The 19,226-nt window shown below is 35.4% G+C and overlaps 1 protein-coding gene across 1 annotated transcript; it reads left to right on the top strand.

Annotated features, from left to right (window-relative positions):
- The first annotated feature begins 36 nt into the window (after positions 1-36).
- Positions 37-2,084, top strand: LOC105767140 (receptor-like protein 7). Its single transcript, XM_052630442.1, has 4 exons — positions 37-55; positions 161-436; positions 527-853; positions 958-2,084. Exons 1-4 carry the CDS (start codon positions 37-39, stop codon positions 2,082-2,084), a joined length of 1,749 nt encoding a protein of 582 aa, XP_052486402.1.
- Positions 2,085-19,226: the final 17,142 nt, after the last annotated feature.

Below are 19,226 nucleotides of genomic sequence, written 5' to 3'. Positions count from 1 at the left end.
TGTTCACAAGATTTTCACATTGCTTCTGTTCATAAGATGGATTCCTGGGATGAAGGTACTGACTGTTGCAAATGGGAGGGTGTGGTGTGTGATAACAAGAAAGGCAATGTGATCGGCCTTGATCTCAGTTGTAGTGGACTACGTGGTTCTCTCTAATCAGACAGTTCCCTCTTCTCACTTCAAAACCTTCGATGGCTCAACCTTGCCGGAAATTATTTCAGCAACTCTAAAATCCCATCTGAGTTTGGTAAGTTGAGGAGTCTAACTTATCTCAATCTCTCTGACACTGGACTCACTGGTCTTGTCGCACCTGAAATCTCTCTTCTGTCAGAACTAGTTTCGCTTGATCTCGGTCTGAATTTTCTTTTGTTTAGGAACCATGATTTTAACATGCTTGTCCACAACATTACAAAATTAGAAAATATGATCCTTGACGGTATGAATTTGTCTTGAGTTGTACCTTATTCTTTCCTTAACTTGACTGTCTCACTGAAGCATCTAAGTCTTTCTGACTGTTATTTGCAAGGAAATTTCCCAACCCAAGTTTTCCATCTTCCATATCTTCAAAACATCATCTTAAGTAGTAATCCAAATCTCATTGGTTATCTACCAGAAACAAATTGGAGCAGTCCCCTTAGGTTATTGGATGTTTCAGTGACAGAGTTTTCAAAAGGGTTACCCAGCTCAATTGGTAACCTTAAATACTTGAAAACACTCGGCCTTTCTCATTGTGTTTTTACGGAGTTCATCCCTTCAGCACTTGGAAACCTCACAAAACTCACCTTCTTGGATATCTCAGACAACATGTTTCAAGGGCAAATTCCTGATGTTTTTGGGAACTTAAACGATCTAAGTTTCATGGATTTTTCCTCTAACAAATTCAGCGGTGTCTTCCCACCATCAGCATTTAACCTCACCAGCCTTACCTTCATGGACTTCTCTTCCAATTTCCTTCAGGGTACCCTTCCAACAACATAAGTGGACTTTCGTATCTACGAGAACTCTACTTAAGTGCAAACTTGCTTAGTGGCAGAGCACCAGGTTGGTTGTTCAGTCTACCTTCTTTGGAGGATCTGGACCTCCACTCTAACAAACTTAATGGTCCCATTGACACAATCCAAGAGCCTAATCTAGTCCGAGTTGTTGATTTATCACAGAATGAAATACAGGGAGCAATTCCAAGTTCTTTCTTTGACCTCATCAACCTTACTGCTCTTGACCTTTCATCTAATAACTTGAGCGGCAATATGAAGTCATGCATGCTTGTGAAGCTTAGGAATCTATGGTTTCTTGATCTTTCATTTAACAACTTACTATCATTAACAAGGTGTAGTAATGATGTCAATTCTACCCTACCCATGATAACTCAGTTTCATTTCTCTTCTTGCAACATGCAGCGTTTCCCAAGCTTCTTGAATGCATCCAAGTCCTTGGAACTTTTAGATCTTTCAAATAACCAAATTCATGGTTCTATTACAAAATGGGAAGCCGAAGGATGGGAGGGCTTGGCCTCTTTGAACCTTTCTATGAACTTCTTGACTAGCGTTGAGCAAATTCCAGGGAAGCATCTGTTTGTTCTGGACCTTCGCTCTAATTCACTTCGAGGACCACTTCCAACTCCACCACAGGATTTGAATTATTTTTTAATCTCAAACAATGAGTTGGTCGGAGAAATCCCTTCCAAGATTTGCAATTTGAGTTTTCTTTATGTACTTGACTCGTCCAAGAACAAGTTGGACGGAACTATTCCAGATTGTATTGGGACTTTTAGCGACCAGCTTTCAGTGGTTAAATTGAGAACACTTAATCTCAATGGTAACCAGATTGAAGGATCAATTCTGCAATCATTAACGAACTGCTACTATTTGGAAGTTTTAGATTTGGGCAACAACAACATAAATGATACATTTCCTTATTGGTTAGGTACGCTTCCTAATCTGAAAGTTCTTGTCCTTCGATCTAATGGATTCCATGGTGACATACAAAATTTCACTGGAACATTTTCCTTCAGCAGCCTTCAAATGATTGATCTCTCTCGAAATGAGGTCACTGGTCATATCCCACCGAGCTATTTGAAAATTTAAAATCAATGAAAGATATTCAGGTAGACAAAAGTGGTCCAGAGTACATTGGAGGATATTATTATCGAGACTCAGTAACTGTAACAATGAAAGGGTCGGATTTCGAACTTGCGAGGATTTTAACTATTTTCACAAGCATTGATTTTTCAAGCAACCATTTCAAGGGGCCGATTCCTAAAGCAATTGGAGAACTTAACTCACTCATAGTGCTTAACTTCTCACACAACAGCTTAACAGGTAATATCCCACCATCACTTCGAAATTTAGCGGCACTTGAATCATTGGATCTCTCACCAAACAAGCTTCAAGGAAGAATTCCAATGCAATTAACCAACTTGACATTTCTCGGAGCATTGAATCTTTCTCATAACAATCTTGAAGGGCCTATACCGTTAGCTAATCACTTCGATACTTTCTCAAACGATTCCTTCGCCGGCAACTCCGGGCTATGTGGATTCCCATTGTCAAAGACATGTGGCAACGACCAGGAACCAAAGTCACCTCCATCAACAGTTGGTGATGAATCTGAAATAGCACTTATTTGGAAAATTGCAGCGATGGGTTATGGAAGTGGAGTAGTGTTAGGATTGAGCGTGGGATACATTGTTTTCACAACTGGGAGACCTCGTTGGCTAGAGAAAATGATGAAGCGAAACCCAGAAAAGAGAATGAGAAGGAGGATCCATCGAAATGGAAGGAGGAAGAATTAGCAATGGATGCTATAGGGTTTGTTTCTAGCATCTTTTCCACAATATTTTCCATGTAATCTAGTTATAACCAAAGTTTCATGCATGATTTTGAATAAAAAATTGGATTATTTTAATTATTAGAGGAAATATAGATTCATTCCAAAGTCATAGAATCTCGATTACAAATAAAATTGAATTGTTTTAATTATTATTTCTAGAAAACCACTTGAGACTCTTGTTGGGTAATAGTATGAAGCAGCCTCTTGTCATCTCTCAACATATAAGAATAGTCGTTGTTATATTAATGGTGTTAAGGGTTTTATTTGTCCTTAATAGTAAAGTCATTGGGTTGAAATATCATATAAGAACAAACTCATTTTATATTAAAATATACCAAAAATCTTAATTTTTAGACACTGATATATAAGATAATGATATATCATTAATTTTCAAGATATAAAATTAATATTATACACTCATCTATATTTAATGCCTAATTTAGTGACTGTTGAACCATTAATATCGATACCAAAGAAATTATATCGATACCAAATAAAATGTATCGATATCGTATCCATACTTGATGAATCTTTTGAAAGTCGAATGTTAATTTCATATCAATACTGAAAATGTATAGATAAAAGTATATCATTATTGAGACTTGAAGAAATTTATCGATATCATGCAAACGGTATTGATACCAGATCGATACTTGGTAAATACTTTGGAAAGCAGAATGTCATTTTGATATTGATATTGAAAATGTATTGATAAAATATTGATTCTATCGATGCTCAATAAAATTATCGATACTTTGTGGCTCAAGTAATTTTAACAAGTTTAAAATTGCAAAGTTAATTTAACGACTTGGCCTAAATTTTTTCTAAATATGAATTAACAATTTTTCTTTTTAAATGTTATTTAAAATGAAATATTTTTGCTAAGTTTTTATTTAAAATTATTTTATATCAAAATAATTTGCAAGTAAAGCTTGGTTCAACACCATTAATTTTTTTTGTCACAAATGGTCCTTAGACTATTCTTTTTAGGCTAGTATCTCGCTAGTTCAATTGTTAGTTGAACCGTTAAGTATATTAAAAAACTAATTAAAATTGTTAAGACAAAAAATGTATTATTTTCTCTTATATATATATATTTTTTCTTTTTCTTTTTTTTTCTTTCTTCACAACTAAACCGATAGTTAAACTAGTCAAGCTAAAATAAAATAAATTATTTAAAAAATTCATAAAAATAATTAAAAACTAGATAAATTTGGTTCAACTGGTTGTTTAGCTTGGTTCAATTGATTTGTATCAATTGGCAAGTCAATCAGTTCATCTCTTATCTTTAAACCAGTACCTTGATCGATTCCCGATCTAATTCTTTTGATCAATGAAATAACTTTTTCAATCGCATCAGGTAGAACGAGCAGGAGATAAAGTTTGAAAATAGAATTAATTTTTTGTGTCTCGATCTTGAGATGGCAAATTTCAAACATTGCTAGTATTTCTAGACACTATAAAGGAAGAAGAAAAAATAGGAAAAAAAACTAAAGAAAGATAAATAGTGTAAAAAGAAAATAAGAAATTTTTTTAAAGTTTATATGATGTGGGGTTTAATATTGGTTGAATTTTTTAATGAATATAACATTTTGGTGTAAATATTGTAACATAAGATTAATTTGGGTATCACTAGTGACAAAAAATTTACGTACCAACTTAAGAAAAATGGTCTAATTTAAATATCAATTTATGGATTAAATGTTTTTAGTGTATATAATATAAACATATATATATATATGAATGATTGAAATAAAACATATACTCTTTTAAAGAAATGCAAGTGAAGTGTGGACACTTTAATCACACGGTTCGACACACAGAAGTATGGACTTAGCATGAACTCTCCTTTACTTACCTTACCTAAAGGTAGAAAACAAATAACATAAAAGTGAAAATACAAAGCATGGAATAATCCTCTTTTAAATGAAACAAATGGTACAATCACTCTCTCAAGTCAACTGATATGAAGCAAAAGGGACAAATATTATATTTACTTGTTTATTTACATGTCAATTGTCCAACAACATAGTTTGATTATCTTTAATTGATTTGTGCAATCTTATAAGCCATGCCATTTTTTATATGATTATCATAGTTCATCGGAAAAAAGTTTGATTAGGACTGTGTCTCTGCGTGTTTAAGTTAAGTTGTCTTACATAATTAATAGTCTTTTCGCTTTTTACTTGCTTGAACAAGACCTAAGTTTATCAAATAAATCTATGTAAATTTACTACTTCAAATAAACTAACTCTTAAATAACATGTGTTGCATGTAATTTTATGTGTTCAATATTTAATTAATTTTAAAATTTTTGGATAATAATTTAAGTGTTTTTAAAATATTTAACATGCAATATTGTTTTATTTTATATAATTAATACAAATTAATATTATTCAGTACAATAGTTGATTAACATAATTAAATCTAATATATTAATTAAATGATAAGTAAGATAATTAGAATTCTATTCAAGTAAAATCATTATATTTTGAATCAATATAAAATTTTTGACCTGTGCTTTTGACGCCATTTATACTAAATTAACTTATTTTAAGGAAACCTTATGAGTGATAATGCCAAATGGAGCCAATACAACCATGGGTTGCTGTTAATAATTATTGTTCTTCAATATTTCTAGATGTCCGGCCATTGTTGGATGTCTCCATGTTATGAGTATTTCATTAGTAGCTTTATTGATAAAGTTAGTTAAAAGGAGTTAGGGTGAGTTTGGAGGGGCGATTAGGTGCGGTGCTGTGCGTTTAGCTTACTTTTTGTCTCACGCTACAGTATCGCTATAGTATTTAATCTCACCGCCACCACTGTTTTTACACTAACCACAGCTAAATGCACCGTCCATCCAAACCCACCCTTAGTTAGTTGTTAAACAGAACTAGTTTATAGTTAGCTATTATCTGCATGTATTAAATACTCAGCCGATTACTCTCAATAATTGAATGAAGTTAGAAATGTTTTCATAGCATCTTTATCGTTAATTTTAACATGGTATCAAAAGCTAAGGTTTTCTTAGTATAACTGGGATTCTTTTTTCCTCTTGTTTCATTCTGTTTTCATGGTTACAAAAGTTGAACTTGTGGTTGATACACCTCGACATTCTTCCAACACTGGGGAAGCAGTTCATTCACAGGGTCATGGTAGTGTTTCTTTACACAATCAAACTCAGTGAGCACAATTTTCTCTTATGGAAACATCAACTCTTATTGATTCTTGAAGGATACGATCTTAAGGGATTTGTGTTAGGCACGGTTCCTGTCCCTTCTCCTCTTATCGCTGGGAATGAGGGTCAGTTAGTTGATAACCCCGCCTTTCTTGTTCATAAGAAGCACGACAAGTTTCTAGCTTCTTGGCTATTGTCTACGGTCATAGGTGATGTCTTGGTACATCTCACAACAACCAAGACTAGTTTTGAAATTTGGACAACCATTGAAAGAAGGTTTGGTGCCAAATCCAACATCAAAATCTCGAGTATGCGCCATGCTCTATACTCGCTCAAGAAAGAAAATCTTACCATTAAAGAATACTTGTCCAAATTTAAGAGTCTAAGTGATAATATAATTGCAGCTAGTAGTTTGGTTACTGAACAAAAACAAGTGAGCATCATCTTGACTGGTCTTTTGATAGAATATGAGTTCATTCATGTGATCGCCTCAGCAAATCCTATGTCTCTTGACTTCCTGACTGAAATGCTTTTTGATTGTGAAGCACGACAGATGGCTTTGCTGACTGAGGTCTCTTTACAAGCCAATTTGGCATCTCATTAAAAACACGATACTATTGACAGCTCGAGACTCCAATAGCTATTCTCGAGAGTTTAATCAAGGATGAGGCTGGTCTCGTGGCAGGGCTCGTGGTAGTGGTCGAAGTTGGTCACGCTCTAGATCGTAGTGCCAATTATGTGGAAAAATTGGCCATATGGTTTAAACTTGCTATCACAAATTTGATGAAAATTTTTTCGGTGTTGGTCCCAGTCATTCAATAATAGTCAATTACCATCAACTCAATGGGCAAGGTTTCTCCTCTCTTACACCTCCTTGTTCTCCTATGTCCCACTGTTGTAATTCACTTTTACAGACTCTTTCTTTATCTCATCAGACACATCCTTGAGCTTCTTTTTCTGAGCTACCTGATCAGTCCTGGTATCCTGACTCTAGGGTTACAAACTACATTACTCTTGACACAGCGAGTCTCACAATTGCTTCTCCCTATACAGGGACAAGTCAGGTGTCTATGGGAAATGGTGACTCTATTTCTATAGCTAACATAGGCTCTTGCACCTAAAGAATGCTCTGCATGTTCCTACTGTGTGTAAGAATTTGCTGTCTGTAGGTCAGTTTGAAAGGGATAATGCAGTTTATTTTGAGTTTCACCCATTTTTATGTTTTGTGAAGGATATTCAGATAGAGAAAACTTTTCTAGTTGCCACATGCATGACGGACTCTACTGGTTTGATGTTTCTCGTGTTGCTTCCAACAAACCTATTGTTGCTCAAAAGTCAAGATCAGCACTTATACGCAATGCTCAACTTCTTTCTTCTTTTGCGTTATGGCATAACAGACTTGGCCATCCTTGTAATAACACTCCTGTTCATGTTTTGTGCACCTGTAATGTTTATTTCAAACACAACTGTTTACCTTATATATGTTCAGCTTGTCAATTAGGCAAAGCTCATAAGTTGCCTTTCAGTTCTTCAGAAATAGTGTATTCTTCACCTTTTGAACTCGTTGTGTCTGATGTTTGGGGACCAGCACATGTACAATCAAATGATTTCTCCTATTATGTTTCTTTTGTGGATATGCATAACAGGTATACCTGGTTGTATTTTTCTCAAAACCAAGTCTGAGGTGTTCAAATGAGCTCTCTGGGCTTGGAATCTAGCATAGGGTCTAGTATTCTCATACCTCAGAATAGAACGGTGTGGCTGAAAGAAAGCATAAACAAATAGTTGACATGAGACTGACTCTCTTGGCTCAGGCATCTATACTTTTAGAATTTTGGTCCTCTGCCTTTGCTCATAATTTTCATTTGATCAACAAGTTACTTACTTCCATTCTACAAAAGAGTAGCCCTTATGAGAAACTTTACAAAGTTAAACCTGCTTATTCCCAACTAAAGGTGTTTGGCTATGCCTTTTTCCTTTATTTGAGGCTTTTTCACCAGGGCAAACTTTAGTTTTAATCCAAACAATGTGTCTTTCTTGGGGTTGGTACTAATCAAAAAGGCTATAGGTGCCTTGATAAAGATTGTCGAATTTTTACTTCTCGACATGTTATTTTTTATGAATCCCAGTTTCCTTTTTAGCATGGTTTTTCTTCGCATTCTACCTTGGACTCAATCAGGTCTGTCCATCAACGGTCCCATATTCCTATGGTTGTAGCTACTACCTCTCCAGCTCATACCTCTACTTCTTTATTAGAGCCAACCAGGACTTTTCTTGTGGCAGGTTCATTTTAGGCTTCCTCTAACATGAGTTCTCTTGTTGATCACTCTTCTTCTACAAGTCAACATGCAGAATCCTCAACAATAGCTTGTGTGCTTACCTTTTATAATCAATCTAATAATTAGGAAAGGTCCACTTCCTTTGTGAATTCCCATCCTATGCAAACTCAGTCAAATAGTGGCATTTTCAAACCTAAGGTGTTTTCATCTGTCCTAACTAAGAAGAAGCCCACATCTATTGCAAAAGCATTTTAGAGTCATGCCTGGAAAGTAGCTGTATAAATAGAATATAATGCCTTACGCTCCAATTACACTTAAGATCTTATACCCTTACTTGCAAGTCGTAGGGCCGTAGGGTGTAAATGGATTTTTAAAGTCAAAAGAAACACTGATGGCTCAGTGGCTAGATACAAAGGTAGGTTGGTGGTTGAGGGTTACCTTCAAGAGGGAGGCATTGATTTTTAGGAGACATTTAGTCCTGTGGTCAAACCAACAATGATTAGAGTGGTTTTGGTTTGGTTGTGTCCTTTGGATAGTCTCTCAGGCAAGTGGATTTGCATGAGGAAATTTACATGGTGCAACCTCCAAATTTTGAACAACAATGCAAGTTGAGAAAAGCTTTGTACGGCCTTAAGCAAGCACCTCGAGCTTGGTTTCACAAGCTGAAGGAATTTCTTTTAGCTACCAAATTTGAAGTATCAAAAGTTGAGAACTCTCTTTTTATTCATTGATCGGGGTCTCAGTTGCTCTATGTTTTGGTATACGTAGATGACATTATCGTCATTGGGACTGACTTTCGAGCCATAGATCAGTTTGTTAAAGAACTGGATGTTCAGTTCTCCTTGAAAGATTTGGGAAAGTTGAGTTACTTTCTGGGTATTGAATTCAACTACACTCAAGATGGTATTTTTCTTAGCCAAAAGAAGTACATACTTGATCTACTTCAAAGGGCCTTAATGGACAAGTCGAACGGCTCTCCTACACCAATGGTAACCACTTGTCATTTATCAACTCATGTAGACAGTCCTGTTGAAGATGAACATTTTTACAGGAGCATAATTGGTGCACTACAATATAATGTGATTACCAGACTAGACGTTGCCTTTTTTGTAAACAAAGTCTGTCAGTTCATGCATAAAGCATTGGATCTACATTTTAAAGTTGTCAAAAGAAATTTGCGTTATTTCCAAGAGACTTTGGATCATGGGTTAAAGTTCACTTGAACTCCAAGGTTTTTGCTCGAATGCTATTCCGAAGCTAGTTGGGGGTCAGATACTGATGATCAACGGTCAACGTCAGGCTATATGTGTTTCTTGGAGGGAATCCAGTCTCTTGGAATTCCAAAAAATAGCAAGTAGTCTCCAAGTCTACAGTTGAAGCAGAATATAGAAGTCTTGCTCATGTCACTGCAGAAATAGTCTGGATTCAATCCCTGTTAATTGAGCTATGTACTCTAGTTAAAAGCAAGGCATTAGTGTGGTGTGATAGTTCAGCTGTTGTTGCAGTAGCAAGGAATCTTGTCATGCACTTTAAATTCAAACATGTAGAATTGGATTTGTTTTTCGTTAGAGAAAAAGTTGCATGAGGATCCTTTCAAATGGTTCATATACCAAGTTAAGATCAGATTGCTGACATCTTGACGAAACCATTATTAGCAGGATTGTTCAATAAGTTTAGAATTCAGCTTAGAGTTGTTACCAACGATCATGAAATTACAGGAGGAAGAGAACATTAATAAGCACGGGGCATGTTAGGAGTATTCATCAATAGCTTTACTGAAAAAGTTAGTTAAAAGGAGTTAGTTAGTTGTTAAACAGAATTAGTTAATAGTTAGCTATTATTTGCATGTACTAAATACTCAGTCGATTACTCTCAAGAATAGAGTGAAGTTAAAAATGTTTTCATAGCATCTTTATTGTTGATTTCAACACTCCAAGAAAAAGAGAAACAAAATGAAAAAGGTACTAAATGAGTCGACGAATGGCATAAATTGGTAGTGGAAATGCTTGCATTTGAAACTTATATAAGCAACTTAACAACCAAATTCTTAGTTCATCTTTTTTCTATTGGGTTCATAAGAGAAAGATGTTATATTTAATCCTATGCTTCTTTTTGGGCTTCTTCAACTCTTCATTGCTATCCCTTTCTTTGTCTCTTCCTCCAACACATTTATGTCGTCCCAAACACAGTTCTGCATTGTTGAAATTCAAGAGAAGCCTTTCTCTTTCCTATAGTATTTGCCAACAAGAACTTCAATTTCCTTCTTTTTATGAGATGGAATCTTTAGATGAAGGTACTAACTGTTGCAAATGGAAGGGTGTGGTGTGTGATAACAAGAAAGGTAGTGTGATCGGCCTTGATCTTAGTTGTAGTGGACTAATTGGTTCTCTCCAATCAAACAATTCCTCTTCTCACTTCAAAACCTTCGATGGCTCAAGCTTACCGGAAATGATTTCAACAACTCTAAAATCCCATCTGAGTTTGGTAAGTTGAGGAGTCTAACTTATCTTAATCTCTCTCTCACTGAATTCACTAGTTTTGTCCCACCTGAAATCTCTCTTTTGTCAAAACTAGTTTCGCTTGATCTCAGTCTGAATTTTGTTTTGTTTAGGAACCATGATTTTAACATGCTTGTCCATAACCTTACAAAATTAGAAAATATGGTCTTTGACCATATGGATTTGTATCTGGTTGTTCCTTATTCTTTCCTTAACTTGACTTTCTCATTCTAACTGTTATTTGCAAGTAAATTTCCCAACCCAAGTTTTCCATCTTCCATATCTTCGAAACATCAGTTTAAGACGTAATCCAAATCTCATTGGTTATCTACCAGAAACAAATTGGAACAGTTCCCTTAGTTTATTGGATGTTTCAGAGACAAGGTTTTCAAAAGGGTTACCCGACTCAATTGGTATTCTTAAACACTTGAAAACACTCGGTCTTTCTCATTGTGCTTTTACGGGGTTCATCCCTTCAGCACTTGGAAACCTCACAAAACTTACCTTCTTGGATATCTCAGACAATATGTTTCAAGGGCAAATTCCAGATGTTTTTGGGAGCTTAAACGAATTAAGTTCCATGGATTTTTCCTTTAACAATTTTAGCGGTGTCTTCCCATTATCAGAATTTAACCTCAGCAGCCTTACTTACATGAAATTCTCTAGGAATTTCCTTCATGATACCCTTCCCAACAACATAAGTGGACTTTTGTATCTACGAGAACTCTACTTAAATGTACACTTGTTTAGTGGTAGAGTACCAGGTCGGTTCTTTAGTCTACCATCTTTGGAGTATCAAGACCTCAGCACTAACAAACTTAATGGTCCCATTGACACAATCCAAGAGCCTAATCTAGTCCGAGTTGTTGATTTATCACAGAATGAAATATAGGGAACAATTCCAAGCTCTTTCTTTGACCTCATCAACCTTACTTTTGTTGACTTTTCATCTAATAACTTGAGTGGCAATATGAAGTCATGCATGTTTGTGAAGCTTAGGAATCTAGGGTTTCTTGATCTTTCATTTAACAACTTACTATCATTAACAAGGTGTAGTAATGATTTCAATTCTACCCAACCCGTGATAAATCAGTTTCACTTCTCTTCTTGCAACATACAATGTTTCCCAAGCTTCTTGAATGCATCTAAGTCTTTGCAACTTTTAGATCTTTCTAATAACCCAAATTCATGGTTCCATTACAAAATGGGAAGCCGATGTATTTGTCTGTTCTAAACCATCGCTACAATTCACTTCAAGGATCACTTCTAACTCCACCACAGGCATTGCGTTATTTATTAATCTCAAACAATGGGTTGGCTGGAGAAATCCGTTCGAATATTTGCAATTTGAGTTTTCTTTATGTACTTGACTTGTCCAAGAACAAGTTAGGCGAAACTATTCTAGATTGTTTTGGGACTTTTAACAACAAGCTCCCAATGGTTGTTGTGAGAATAGTTAATCTCAATGGTAACCAACTTGAAGGATCAATTCCAGTCATTAACGAACTGTCACTATTTGGAAGTTTAAGATTTATGCAACAACAAAATGATACATTTCCTTATTGGTTAGGTACGCTTCCAAATCTGAAATTCTTGTCCTTCGATCTAATAGATTCCATGATTAGATGTAAAATTTCAACGGAACATTTTCTTTCAGTACCCTTTGAATGATTGATCTCTCTCGAAATGAGTTCACTAGTCACATCCCACCTAAGCTATTTGAAAATTTAAAATCAATGAAAGATATTCCATTTGACAAAAGTGGCCCAAAGCACATGGGAGGAGATTATTATCAAGACTCTGTAATTATAACATTGAAAGTGTTGGATTTCAAACTTGAGAGAATTTTAACTTCTTTCACAGTAATTGAATTTTCAAGCAAACATTTCAAGGGGTCGATTCCTAAAGAACTTGGATAACTTAACTCACTCATAGTGCTCAACTTCTCGCGTAATTGCTTAGCAGGTAACATCCCACCATCACTTGGAAAAATAGCAGCACTTGAATCATTAGATCTCTTGTCAAACAAGCTTCAAGGAAGAATCCCAGTGCAGTTAACTAACTTGACATATCTTGGAACATTGAATCTTTCTCATAACAATCTTGAGGGGAATATACCATTAGCTAATCAATTCAATACTTTCAAACGATTCCTTCAATGGCAGCTCTAGACTATGTGGATTTCTATTGTCAAAGAAATATGGCAACGACCAGGAACCAGAATCATCTCCATCAACAATTTCTAATGAATCTGAAATGGCACTTACTTGGAAAATTACAGCAATGGGTTATGGAAGTGGACAAGTGTTAGGATTGAGCATGGGATACATTGTTTTCACAACTGGGAGACCTCGTCGGCTAGTGGAAATGATCAACTGAAACCCAGAAAAGAGAATGAGAAGGAGGATCCATCGAAATGGAAGGAGAAAGAATTCGCAATGGATCCACAATATTTTGCGTGTGTTCTAGTTATAAGTGTTGTGATCATGTGTTTAAGATTGCTGCCATTTAATTTTTTCTGTTGCTAAGTTTGAATAATTTTTCTTTTTTATAGAAGCTTAGTTTTTTTATTTGTTTGGTATATTGTTACCAGATTTTTAGCAGATTTTTAGAACTTTTTTTTTCATTTTTAGTCTTGAACTTTTGTATTTAAATAGTTGAGGTGCAAATCAATTATTATTCTAGTATTCAATTATTTTCTATCCTAAAACTTTATTTCTCTTTTTTCTTCTTCAAATCTCTCGATCAATCATCAAAGTTCGAGTTCTAATCACCAACAAATTGGTATCGGAGCTATTTTCTTGAGGGAGCTGTGAGGTTATTTGCGTGTTAAAATGGAAGGAGGGTCCAATTTTTCAGTTGCTACACCACCAGTCTTCGATGGAGACAATTACCAGATGTGCGCAGTTCGTATAGAAACTTACTTGGAGGCTTTGGATATTTGGGAACCTATAGAAGAGGATTACGAGGTCCCAACTCTTCCAGCAAATCCTACTGTGGCACAAATTAAAGCATAAAAGGAAATGAAGACAAGGAAAAGCTTGCTTATTTGTAGCTGTGTCTCAAATGATTTTCACACGAATAATGTCTCTGAAATCAGCAAAGGAAATCTGGAATTACCTCAAGGCTGAGCATGCAGGAGATGAGAGGATTTGTGGAATGAATGTCCTGAACCTAATTAGGGATTTCGAGTTGCAAAAGATGAAGGAGTCTGAGTCAGTGAAAGAATATTCTGACAGATTTCTCAGCATTGCCAACAAGGTGAGATTGCTTGGTTCTGAGTTGAACGACTGTAGAATTGCAGAAAAGCTACCGATCACTGTTCCAGAGAAGTTTGAAGCCACCATTACTACTCTAGAAAACACCAAGGACCTGTCAAAAATCTCTCTTGCAGAGCTCTTGAATGCTTTACAAGTACAAGAGCAGAAAAGATCCATGAGGCAAGAGCGAGTGATAGAAGGTGCCTTACCTATCAAGCATCAAGACAACAACAGGTTTAAAAAGAAGAAAAATTTTAAGAACCAGTCGACGAGTGGAGAAAAATCATCATGCAATTATCAGAAGAGCAAAAGAAGAGGTGTCAAGAAATCCTACCCACCTTGTCACCATTGTGAGAAGAAAGGTCATCCACCATTCAAATGTTGGAAAAGACCTGACGCCAAATGCTCTAAATGCAATCAACTTGGACATGAAGTAGTGATTTGCAAGGCCAAAGGCTAGGTGCAAGGAGTAGATGCACAAGTAGCTGATCAAGAAGAAGAAGATCGATTGTTCGTGGTTACTTGTTTTTCAGGCAGAGAATCAAGTGAGAGCTTTTTTGATTGATAGTGGGCGCACAAATCACATGACGTATGACAAGGAGCTTTTCCAGGAATTGAGAAACACTGAAGTCAAAAGAGTGAGGATTGGAAATGATGAGTACTTGGAAGTCAAGGAAAAAGGCACAATAGCTATTACAAGCTATGAAGGTACAAAATTCATTTTAGATGTTTTGTTTGTACCTAAAATTGATCAAAATCTCTTAAGTGTTGGTCAGTTACTGGATAAAGGCTATAAAGTGCTATTTGAGAATAAGCAGTGCTTGATCAGAGATGCTAATGGCAGAGACTTGTTCAATGTCAAAATGAAGGGAAAAAGTTTTGCTATTAATCCAATGGAAAAGGAGCAAATGACTGTTAAATCCGAAGTCAGTGCCACTGAGACTTGGCACAAGAGACTTGGGCACTTTCACCATCGAGGATTACTTCAAATGCAGTTGAAGAAGCTGGTGGAAGGACTTACAGACATTGATGATGATCTACCTCATTGTCGAGCTTGCAAATTTGGGAAACAACATAGACGATCCTTTCATAAACAAGCCTGGAGAGCCTCAAAGAAGTTACAGCTTATTCATACTGATCTTTGTGGTCCTCAGAGAACGCCATCATTAAATGGTAACCTCTATTACATAGCCTTTATTGATGATCTAACAAGAATGTTTTGGATTTTCCTGTTGAAACAAAAATCAAAAGTTGCTGGTGTGTTCTGGAAATTCAAAACCAGAGTTGAGAATGAAAGTGGATGCATGATTCAGATTTTAAGATTTGATAATGGCAAGGAGTACACTTTAGAAACCTTTAATAGGTTTTGAGAAGAGGCTGGAATTGAGCATCAGTTGACGGCGCCATACACTCCACAACAAAATGGAGTCAGTGAAAGGAGGAACAGATTCATAATAGAGATGACTCGATGTATGCTTCATGAGAAGAATCTTCCAAAAAGATTTTTGGGAGAAGCTACAAACACTGCTGTGTTCTTGCAAATTCAGATTTCAACAAAAGCTGTGAAGGATCAGACGCCATTTGAAGCTTGGTATGGTTACAAACCTTCTTTAAAGTTACTTAGAGTGTTTGGCTACCTGTGTTTCACTTACATTCCACAAGTCAAGCGTGATAAGCTTGACAGAAAGGCAGAAGCTGGCATTTTTGTTGGGTATAGCACTGTATCTAAAGCTTACAGAGTCTTTCAACCACACACTAGACGTGTTATTATTTTTTTGAAAATGAGAAATGGAATTGGGAAGACTCGACCAAGACGAACCAAACTTCTAGTGCACCAAATCATTTTACCATTGGCAGCACGTTAGAGGAGCTTGAAGATGAAGGGTAAGATGTTTTGGCTAATGATACACCTATAAAAGGTACAAGGTTGCTCTCCGACATCTACCAAAGATGTAATGTGGCTATTTGTGAGCCTGCAGGGTATCATGATGCAAAAAATAGTCAATGTTGGATGGCTGCAATGAAGGAGGAGCTTTTGATGATCGAGAAAAACAAAACTTGGGAGCTGGTTGATCGACCTCTGGACAGAAAGATAATTGGAGTAAGATGGGTGTTCAGAACGAAACTAAACCCCGAAGGTTCAGTTAACAAATTCAAAGCAAGGCTTGTTATGAAGGGATATGCACAAGTCTTTGGAGTCGATTGTTCAGAAACATTTGCACCTGTTGCTAGGCTTGACACTGTAAGGTTGTTGCTTGCTCTTGTTGCACAAAAAAACTGGAAAGTTTTTCAGTTGGATGTTAAATCTGCATTCCTAAATGGAGTCTTGCAGGAAGAAATCTTTGTCGAGCAACCTGAAGTTTTTGTAAGCAGAGGCAATGAAGACAAAGTTTACTTGCTGAAAAAGGCTTTGTATGTTCTAAAGCAGGCTCCACAAGCATGGTATAGCAGAATTGATGATCATTTGGTGGGTCTTGGCTTTCAGAAAAGTCAATCTGAGTTCACACTATATGTCAAGCATGAAGGTACAAACACTTTAGTCATTTCTCTTTATGTAGATGACTTATTGATTACAGGGAGCAATCTCGATCAAGTTAATCAGTTCAAATTGGAAATGAAAAAAGTCTTCGAAATGATAGACCTTGGTTTGATGTCTTATTTCCTTGGCATTGAGATCAAACAAAGCCAAGATGAAGTGTTCATCTGTCAAAGAAAGTATGCAAATGAGATAATTAAAAAATTTCATATGGAAGATTGCAAAGCAATGAGTACTCCTATGAATAAAAAAGAGAAGCTAATTAAAGATGATGGTTTTGCCAAAGTCGTTGAAGCTGAGTTCAGGAGTTTGGTAGGTTGTCTAATGTACTTAACAGCAACCAGACCCGACATCTTGAATGCTGTAAGTATTCTCTCCAGATTTATGCATTGTCCTAATGAGACTCACATGAGAGCTGCAAAAAGAGTTATCAGATACATCAAGGGGACCTGGAGTTATGGAGTGAAGTTTTCAAAGCACAGGGAATTGAAGTTAATTGGTTTCTCTGACAATTATTGGGGTGGCTCAACTGATGATATGAAGAGTACCTCTGGTTAATGTTTTTGCCTTGGATCATGCATGTTCTCTTTGAGCTCGAAGAAGCAAGAAACTGTAACTCAATCCACTGCTGAGGCAGAATTTGTGGCTGCAACAGCAACAGTTAACCAAGCTCTCTGGTTAAGGAAGATTCTTGTTGATCTAAACATGGAGCAGAAGCAAAGCATAGAGATTCTAGTTGATAACCAAGCTGCCATTGCAATCTCTAACAATCCAGTCTTTCATGGGAAGACTAAGCATTTCAACATCAAGTTATTTTTTGTTCGAGAAGTTCAAAAGAGTGGTGATGTGTCTCTTTGTTACTGCAAATCTGAAGATCAAATTGCAGATATCTTCACCAAACCATTGCCACTTAGCAAGTTTGAAAGCTTCAGGAAGAAACTTGGAGTTTGCAGCATCTAAACAAGGAGGAGTGTTGAGATCTTGTGTTTAAGATTGCTGCCATTGAATTTTTCTGTTGCTAAGTTTGAATAATTCTCCTTTATTTTAGGAGCTTAGTTTTTGATTTGTTTGGCATATTGTTACCAAATTTTTAGCAGATTTTTAGAACTTTTTTTTTTCTATTTTTAGTCTTGAACTTTTGTATTTAAATAGTTGAGGTGCAAATCAATTATTATTCTAGTCTTCAATTATTTTCTATCTTAAAACTTCCTTTCTCTTCTTTCTACTTCAAATCTCTCGATCAATCATCAAAGTTCGAGTTCTAATCACCAACAATAAGCATGATTTTCAATATAAAATTGAAAATGCCATGTTTCTCTACAGTAATATAAAATTGGATTATTTTAATTATTACAGGAAATATATATTCATTCCAAAGTCATAGAATCTCGATTACAAATAAAATTTAATTGTTTTAATTAGTATTTCCAGAAAACCTCTCGAGACTCTTGTTGGGTAATAGTATGAAGCAGCCTCTTGTCATCTCTCAATATAGTAATATAAAATTGGGATTTTACTTATTCTTTTAGACATATAAGAATAGTCGTTGTTATAATGGTATTAAGGGTTTCATTTGTCATTAATAATAAATTCATTTTATATTAAAATATACTAAAACCTTAATTTTAGACACCAATAAAATAATAATATATCACTAATTTTAAGATATAAAATTAATATTATACACTCATCTATATTTAATATATTCTCTAAAATTAAATATATCTCATTTTCTTCTTCCTTTATAGGATTCGGTTTCCTAGCAACTCTTTCTCTCTATTCACAAACAGCATATTGCACATAGCAGTAACCAATCATATATATAACATAAGCACAATTTTTATTTTATTTTAAAAAATATATTTTCTAATTCAATTTATTTAATATATTATCTAATTCAACTTAATTTTAGTTAAAAATTTAAAACAAGTAATCCAAATTACTAAAAAAATGTTGAATGTATTGGAAAAGAAGCCATTAGTAGCCTTGCGTTGCTAGAGGCAATAAAGCCATTTGTGGATCATACCCAATGGATTGCAATTTAGGGAAAACTGCAATCAATTACTAAAGATAATTACTAATCTACTTGAGTCATGAATTAATAGTGTTAATATGAAAGCAATGTGATAATTATATTAATAAACTAAATAAATTGAAATAAACCTAAATCTACGCCTAAGTTCATGTATCGACTTCTCCTATCCCTTGTTTCAACTACTTGAGTTCCTTCAATCTAGATCCAATTGTTTTACTTAGGACTCTAACCAATCAACTAGTCATTACCCTAGTATGATCCCTCTATCTTCCACTAAACTACCGAGTTGGCAAGAACTACTTATCTTTTGACCTCACAGTCCAGATCGGTTTGGGGCTAAGGTGTTCATGGATAGGCCATACCAATTTTGGTTTAATTCCCACCTAAATGTCTTCCTAGGGTTGTCAAGCCTAGGGTTTAAGTTCATCCTTTCCCGAGCAGCTGATCAGCTAAGAAAACCTAACTTTCAATCAATTGATTAGGTTAATACAGTTGAAACACACGAAATATATATAAAGCATAAATTGATTCTAATCTTTACATAAACATTCAATTAAAAATGTTAAAGAAAAATATATAAAGATAGAATAAAGGAAAGAGATGATCATGAA

Source organism: Gossypium raimondii, chromosome 5, assembly GCF_025698545.1.
Source record: "Gossypium raimondii isolate GPD5lz chromosome 5, ASM2569854v1, whole genome shotgun sequence".
Taxonomy (NCBI): domain Eukaryota; kingdom Viridiplantae; phylum Streptophyta; class Magnoliopsida; order Malvales; family Malvaceae; genus Gossypium; species Gossypium raimondii.
The sequence above is the reverse complement of the archived record's forward strand: the minus strand, read 5'-3'. Positions and strand labels throughout refer to the sequence as shown.

Coding starts and splice junctions, on each gene's coding strand:
- LOC105767140 (XM_052630442.1), top strand. Junction 437..526: donor AGAAAATATGATCCTTGACG/GTATGAATTTGT, acceptor GTTATTTGCAAG/GAAATTTCCCAACCCAAGTT. Junction 854..957: donor TGGGAACTTAAACGATCTAA/GTTTCATGGATT, acceptor AATTTCCTTCAG/GGTACCCTTCCAACAACATA.